General features: G+C 39.6%; 1 protein-coding gene across 4 annotated transcripts in view; it reads left to right on the top strand.

Moving 5' to 3' along the window:
- The first annotated feature begins 705 nt into the window (after positions 1-705).
- Positions 706-8,058, top strand: part of LOC106959898 (NACHT, LRR and PYD domains-containing protein 12-like) — a 13,128-nt gene continuing 5,775 nt past the window's right edge. Inside the window, exons 1-7 of one of the 4 annotated variants that reach the window (XM_015052745.1) lie at positions 706-752; positions 2,628-2,726; positions 3,083-3,202; positions 3,873-3,986; positions 4,336-4,568; positions 5,281-7,069; positions 7,458-7,634. In XM_015052745.1, the coding sequence (XP_014908231.1) occupies positions 2,647-2,726; positions 3,083-3,202; positions 3,873-3,986; positions 4,336-4,568; positions 5,281-7,069; positions 7,458-7,634 (2,513 nt within the window). In that variant the 5' untranslated portion in view covers positions 706-752; positions 2,628-2,646. Of the gene's footprint in view, positions 753-2,502; positions 2,522-2,627; positions 2,727-3,082; positions 3,203-3,872; positions 3,987-4,335; positions 4,569-5,280; positions 7,070-7,457; positions 7,635-8,058 lie in introns of those variants that run through there. The other 3 variants (XM_015052748.1, XM_015052746.1, XM_015052747.1) reach the window with 3 other exon arrangements.

The raw sequence follows: 8,058 nt of genomic DNA, 5'->3' as shown, positions 1-8,058 counted from the left end.
TACAAAAATTTCAGAAACCTCTACATTTTATGTTCACCTCCTTTTATTCTGATGCAGCTGGTGCCAATGAGAAGTTGAATGACAATTATCCCTTACACCGACCAAACTTAAGGTGTAAATGTTATATTAAATTGCTGAACATTTAAATTTAAGATTTAATTTGCAAGTTTACTGTGTAAAACTGTAAAGAATCACCTTCATAGTTTGATTGCTGTTACAACAGCTACAATCTGATTCTTTGAGTTTAATCTTAGTTTTTTAACTCTGTTTGTTCACAAATTCATCTCAGCAAATAATTAACTATTATCAATGATTGCTTTTAAGCATGGCCAGTTAATCCTGGCCCCCTCTCCCAGATTACATTAAATCTGTATGGAAACGCTGTTACTGGTGGAGATGTTCTTAACAGGAAGAGGGGCCCCTAAATCAAATCTTTCTTAAGGCCCCATACAACCTTGGGCCGGCCCTGCATGACGAGTTAAAGCTGCTGCACAGTACAACTCTGCTGGATGTGAGAGTCAAACAGGAAGATTTCATTTAAGTGGCACTACTAGAGACAAGACATTGTGTAATATTTTACTTGGCTCCTGATGGCGAAACCACAAACAACAACTTACTTTCCTGGATTCCTGTGAATGAAAAGGGGCGGAGCCTCACAGAGAAGGTAAGTCAGGTAGAAAAACAAACACTTAAGTTGTTTAGACTCCATTTTGTCGGGACGGAGGAGAAGAAAGAAAACCTAACTGATTCAGGTGAGAGTTACTTCTTGTTTTTCTTTCAGAGTCTGCAGCACTTTGGTTCATATGTTTACCTGAAGCTGATCACACTGCTCAGATACAACAACTGTTAAACCAATCAGAGTCCAGATCAGGCTCGAGTGTCAGTGTTTTGAATTGCAGTTCAGATCTTTGTCAGCTGGAGATCGGACTGACGAAGAAACTGCAGAAATCCAAACTGCAAGTTCAATAAAACACTCTGAACACATCTGCTATCATAAACTGAATCTGGTGTAAATTATTTTTCACATCTTCTTTGAGGATTAACTTAAACCAGCAGACTGAGAATCAGAAAGTAAAAAACTTTCTACACCTGGATAGAGCTGCTTGTCTTGATCATGTGGTTGTGATCTGGCTGAGGATGGGACAGGTGTAAGGTTGAACGATTTTGGTTTCTACATTAGAACAGCAGTTAGACCAAGGTTCAGTTCAGGGCATGACTACAGGAGCAGGGCCGTTGCTCGCCATTCAGGGGCCCTGAGCATAAAAAATTTGTGGTGCCCTCCTGTCTGAACAGAATGACCAATAATTCATTATTTTTCTTTGCATTTCAAACTATTTAAAGGTGGAGAATTAAAGCTAACTAAGTCAACAAATTATAAGAGGGATTAAGTGAGGAAATAAGTAAATATAATGAATTAAATGTAACAGTGGAAAGTGTAATATATAACTCATCTTTATAAGCTGCTCTTGTGATTAGACTTCCTGTTTTCACATGTGTAAAACGTCAAAAAGGTCTGACTTTACAAAGGCATCTGATTCATAATCATAACAGATATTGTTTTCCTTGGGAAGATTCAGGAGGAGTTTATTAAAACCAGAAAATCTTCAAAGTTTGACAGACTTTTTCACATCAAGTTAAACAATTATTTTAGATGGTCAAGCTTTAATAGTGCTGTTATAAGTAAATCAGTTTTTGAAGCAGAACAGATGTAACGTGGGATAATTTTTCATCTTTGTTGATTTATCTTTTTTTATGTTTTTAATTTGTTCACAAATATTGTTGCTTGAGAAGTGCACACACATAATTTATTTGAATACATTATGATGAATTATAATGGTTCTTAGGAGCCTGTTTGTTTTGTCCTACATGCAGTTCATCATTTGCACGGCTAGAAGGACACAATGCAGCACCATTATAATCTGACCACATATTTGTCTTAGTAAACAGCCAAAATATTACTACTTACAGGTAATTGACAAACAAATCTAAGGAAATGCAGGCAGAGATACTCTCTTCCCATCTTATGTGTGTAGATGTAAACACAGAAACCTCATTGTTTATGGTGAGAATGAAATCTGATCTTGGACCACGCAGTTACCAGGTAAATGCTATAAGTTTGACCTAAACGTCTTCCCTAGCCAGGTTTGCATTGCATTGTGGGATGCAGTGAACAAACTTAAAGACAATGATGGTTTCATGAAGCCCAACATGTAACTGGGAACACTTCTCAGATCATTTTACCTGAAGTTAAACCCAGAATGACACCAATGATTTAATCCTTTATGTTTTCACCAGTTCAGAACACAGTGGGTCTCATGTCCATAGAATAACTAACCAATAAACAGACTGAATGTTTCACCTAGTTTGTAGTGAGAGGTGCAGATTTGCTTGGAGAGTCCTCTGAGTGAAATTAAACTGAGTTATAAGTTAATGAAATATCACTGATTCTGTCCACAGTAAACAAACTAAAGGTGTGGAAACTCCCTTAGATTCTGGTTCTACAACTAAACTTCCTCGCAAGGTGTGAACAAGTTCAGTACAAAATGCAGACAAATCACAACAGATAAGCATAAATATTTCACACTAAGCTTCAAACTACACTCAGTGTGTTTCTGTTTTCCTCTCAGAGTGACCAAAGCCCAGAAGATGGAGGTTCATGTGGAGGAACAGGAGGATAACTCCAGCAGTTCAGCCAACGGGAACAGACCTGAATCCTCAGATGTAAAGTAAGACACCTCAAACACAAGTTGTATTTTCTGAACATTTTTTAATCCAAACTTGCATATGACAGGATGCACATGAGCTCTGAGCAATCTGACCGGTTTCCCCACATGTAATTTACTTTGTTTCCTTTTTGTTCCTGGATCAGGAGCAAAGCTCTTACCATCAGTCACAAACCTCCCCTAACTCTGGGTCTTGACCTTTCAGCGCTCCATAAAATCACTAGTGCACAACAGGGCTACCCTATAACAGTCTATCACATAAAGCTTAATCATTCTTGTGTTGTAAAACACTTGAAAATGTTAGCTGGGTTTTTTTTCTCCATTACAAATGTGATCTGAACGACATGACTGTGTTTCAGAGGTCAGAGCATCAAGTGGAGAACAGAGTCTCCACAATCTGACAGTGTATCTATGAAGAGTGAAGCGTCCATCGATACACATCCAGATTTCAGTGACCAACCTCGACCCTCCAACACAAAGTGAGAAAACCTGCTGCTTTTATTTTCCAAATCTTAAATGACTTCTACCTCTGCTGTGACATTTTCTGTTTATTTGTATGTTCCTGTATTTGGTAAAAAATAAAATAAAATAAAATGTTGAGTTTATACATTTGATTTTAAATTAGGATGAGAATTCACTGCTGACAGCAGTAATAATTGTTAATTTTGTGTTTCTTGTAATAGGTTTAAAATGTGTGTGTGTTTTCTTTAAACATCATTTTTCACAAATATGAACATTTCAAGTAAGAAAATGTATCCACCATGTTTTTCCAAAAGTTTTATTTTAAAACCTAAAAATAGAAATAAAATGGTGATTAAAACTGATTACATTTCTCTAGTAGATATTTATAAAAAAAATAGGAGTCATAATTTTTCAACAGGTTTCATTTTCAGCTTTTATTTAGCTGGACTGAGGGAAACATTGGCCCTCAGTCCAGACTCTTAGGCTAGACCATTTAAGATTATAGCTTATAGTTTGATTATTGTTCAAATGTTACTATATGAGGTAAGAGTCTGTTTTCTATGTGTTTGATTTTCTAATATATTTCAGAAAATAATCAATTACCAGGGGTCACTTTAAAAATCAAGAAATGTAATTTAATTTAAACTAAGTGACTGATGTGATCTGAACAAAGCGTTTGTGTTTCAGAGATCAGAGTCAGAGATCAGAGTCTCCACAGTCTGACTGTGTATCTATGAAGAGTGACGAGTCCATCTATGAACCTCTAAATTTCAGAGATCAACCTCGACCCTCCAACACAATGTGAGAAAACCTGCCGCTTTATTTTCCAAATCTTAAATTTATGTTCCTATATCTATCCATAAATAAAGTGTTGTGTTCACATATTTGATTAGAATAAGATGTCTGTTTTGGACATTTTTAGGAACATTACGTTACATTTTCACTCAGTGAACCTCCCCGGTTGGTTTTCTGGACTATTTTTACCCTCCTCTTATTTCCACTGAACCAGAAAGTACCAAACCAGCATAGATTTTCTGTCAATTGTGACCTACAGTTAGCTGTTGTCCTTATCTAATCTTCTCACGGTGTAACTGATATCTGAAATGATTCGGTTCTTCATCAATAATGATGACAAGATGTTTTTTTACAGAGTGAGGAAGATGAGTGTTTGTGTGGAGGAGCAGCTACCCGCGGGTGCTTTGTGTAGAGATGTTTTGAAGGATCCAGTTTCTACCAGCTGTGGGCACTGGTTCTGTACACAGTGCAGTGCCTCACACTGGGACCAGTTGGTACCAGCAGGGCCTTCCTCCTGTCCCCAGTGTGGAGAAAGGTCCAGAAGAAATGACGGACTGCAGAGAGACAGTCAAGGCAGCTCTATGCCAGGTAAGACCTGTTTAACTCCAGGAACAGAAACTTTTGTCATGCAGCAGTAAGAGTTATAACCCTTGTGAAGGTTTATCAGAGTTAACTCCTAACAACACTGAATAAGAAAATATAAAAACAATAAAATCCCCTACTAGGGGATTGTGTTGAAATTAAGAATTTGGTTTACTATGGGTTGTTTGGTTTTTTATGCTGTTCTCCTTGGAGGCTGATGTTGTATCTGGTACTGCACATAGATACCACATAGGGAGGGGGCAGGGTTGTCCTTTGGTAAGCAGTCAAACCTCAAGCAGAACCCTCCATCTGGGTGGATCCATCATAAGCTTGAGAGTTGATGGTTCTGTGCAGTATTTTAGCAGAACTTGGGACTACTGTCTTCTGGACAGAGAGAGATCACCTCTGCATTCTGATGCAGTAGCTCCACTACTTTGGTTGTTGAAGCCCTAAGAGGACCTATGACCAAATTTACCACTGAGGCCTTGACTCTCCACAACTTATTTATTTCTTCTTAGACCTTGATCTTTTTCATGTTTCAATTTTCTCATGTTACTTCTGCACATGCAGGGAAATCTCTGAAGATGTGGTGGGAAATAAAAAGTGACACATGTAGTGAAAAATATTGAGAAAGACCCAACATAAAAGATCTGAACATGTTATTTAAACTATTTTATGTTACTTCAAAAAGTGTTTTTTATTTGTTCCGTTTTTTCAGTATATTTTGGTCTACATGATGTTTTAGAGGAACATAAGAACAGACTAAGGATGAGATGTGAATATGTGACTGAAGGAAGTGATGAAACAGGAAGTAAAACCCCTTTCAAGAGGATCTTCACTGATCTATACATCACAGAGGGTCAGAGTGAAGAGGTTAATGCCCAACATGAGGTGGAGCAGCTGGAGAGAGCTTCCAAGATCCAGAACCTCCATGACTCTCCAATCAGGTGCCATGACATCTTTAAATCCTTCCCTGACCAACATGGAGCCATCAGAGTGGTTCTGACCAACGGCGTCGCTGGTGTTGGAAAAACCTTCTCAGTGCAGAAGTTCACTCTGGACTGGGCCGAGGGCTTGGAGAACCAGGATGTCAGTGTGGTGGTTCTGCTGTCGTTCAGGGAGCTGAACCTGATCAGAGATCAGCAGCACAGTCTTCTCTCGCTGCTCCATGTTTTCCATCCAACACTCCAGAAGCTCCCAGCAGAGCAGCTGGCTGTCTGCAAACTGCTCTTCATCTTTGATGGCCTGGATGAAAGCAGACTTTCACTGGACTTCAGCAGCAGGCAGCTGGTTTCTGACGTCACACAGAAGTCATCAGTCAACGTTCTGCTGACAAACCTCATCAGGGGGAACCTGCTTCCCTCGGCTCTCATCTGGATAACTACCAGACCTGCAGCGGCCAATCAGATCCCTCCTTCATGTGTTTCCAGGGTAACAGAAGTACGAGGCTTCACCGACGCCCAGAAGGAGGAGTACTTCAGGAGGAGGTTCAGTGATGAAGAGCTGTCCAGCAGAATCATCTCCCACATCCAGACCTGCAGGAGCCTCCACATCATGTGTGGAATCCCAGTCTTCTGCTGGATCACTGCTACGGTTCTGGAGAACATGTTGACCTCAGAGCAGAGAGGAGAGCTGCCCAAGACCATGACTGACATGTACTCACACTTCCTGCTGGTCCAGACAAAGAGGAAGAACAAGTACCATGGAGGACATGAGACAAGGCAACAGGAGCTGATGGAGGCTGACGGGGAAGTTCTTCTGAAGCTGGGGAGGCTGGCGTTGGAACATCTGGATAAGGGAAAATTTTTGTTTTACCAAGAAGACTTTGAGCATTGTGGCCTTGATGCCACAGAGGCCTCAGTGCATGTGGGACTTTGTACAGAGATCTTTAAACAAGAGAAAGGCATCCTTCAAAAACCAATTTACTGTTTCGTTCATCTGAGTATTCAAGAGTTTCTAGCTGCAGTTTACATGTTCAACTGTTTCACAAAGAAAAATACAGAGGTGCTGAACAAATTCCTGGGAAAAACATCCAGTGAATTATCTCTGGCAGACTTCATGAAAGAAGTTGTAGAGAAGTCACTCAGAAGTGAAAATGGCCACCTGGACTTGTTTGTTTGCTTCCTCCATGGTCTCTCTGTGGAGTCCAATTGGAGACTACTGGGAGGTCTGTTGAGTCAGACAGAGAACAGTCCAGAAACCATCCAGACAATCATCAAGAATCTGAATGAGATGAACACTGAGGACATCTCTTCAGACAGAAGTGTCAACATCTTTCATTGTCTGATGGAGATGAAGGACCTTTCAGTTTATCAGGAGATTCAAGAGTTTCTGAAGACTGAGAAAAGATCCAGGATGAGACTGTCTGAGATCCATTGCTCTGCTCTGTCCTGGATGCTGCAGATGTCAGACGAGGTTCTGGATGAGGTGGACTTGTGGAAGTACAGAACATCAGAGGAGGGACGGCGGAGACTGATCCCAGCTGTGAGGAACTGCCGAAAGGCTCGGTGAGTCCAATGAGTTAGTTCCTAATAAACCTGCTCCCTTTTAATGGGTGGACGGATGTTAAATGCATTCTTTATTTTGCTTCTTTTAGTTAATTTGTTTCCTTGCAAACCACTTTTGTCCAATTTGTAAGGTTTAAATGTGATTTTATGCAGAAGGTGCCATTCTGGCATTGACAGCATTGTAAATTGAAACAAAAAACTAGGTTTCCATTAAAAGTATGGGGATCTATTTTGGTCATGTCAAACACACTAAAATAGCTTGAGATTAACCATGGATGTGATGTAATGTTTACCACATCACTGTTTGGTCAGCATGTTATTTAATTGTGTGTGTCTGTCAAATAGATGAACATATTTAATTTTAAGCAATCATTTTGTCTAATTACAGGTTAGTTAGATGTGGACTCTCAGATACTCACTGTGAAGTTTTGGCCTCAGCTCTGAAGTCCAATCCCTCCCATCTGACAGAACTGGAGCTGAGCGTTAACAACAACCTGAGCGACTCTGGACTGAAGCATCTGTGTGCTGGGCTGGAGAGTCCAAACTGCAGGCTGCAGGCTCTGAGGTCAGCATACTAAAACTTTTGTTTTCTCCTGAAAGTATTTCATTTTGAAGTGTATTTGAATTGGAAAAGTAAATGTATTACCTAAAATGCACAAAGTAAGCAAGCATTTTTGCATGCTTAACTAAATATTCTTAGGCTACAAAACTGAAGTGATCCAGCAGCCACTGGATCATTTCTCAGAGGATGCTGCATCACACATGCAGCAAAGGTACACAGGAACAATTATTCTAAAAAGGTATAATTATTTGTTTTTCAGTCATGTTTATGTGTTACACTAATTTAGAGAAATGTAATTGTAGCCTCTGTTAATTTAAATAAATATCTTGGTACCACTTAAGTTCTACTCATAGCAACCATGAAAATGGATTCAATCAATCAATCAATCAATCAATCAAATTTCATTTGTATACCACATTTCAGCAGC

This window comes from Poecilia latipinna, unplaced genomic scaffold, assembly GCF_001443285.1.
Source record: "Poecilia latipinna isolate Pla-1442-1.1 unplaced genomic scaffold, P_latipinna-1.0 Scaffold1128, whole genome shotgun sequence".
In the NCBI taxonomy this organism is placed as follows: domain Eukaryota; kingdom Metazoa; phylum Chordata; class Actinopteri; order Cyprinodontiformes; family Poeciliidae; genus Poecilia; species Poecilia latipinna.
The sequence above is the reverse complement of the archived record's forward strand: the minus strand, read 5'-3'. Positions and strand labels throughout refer to the sequence as shown.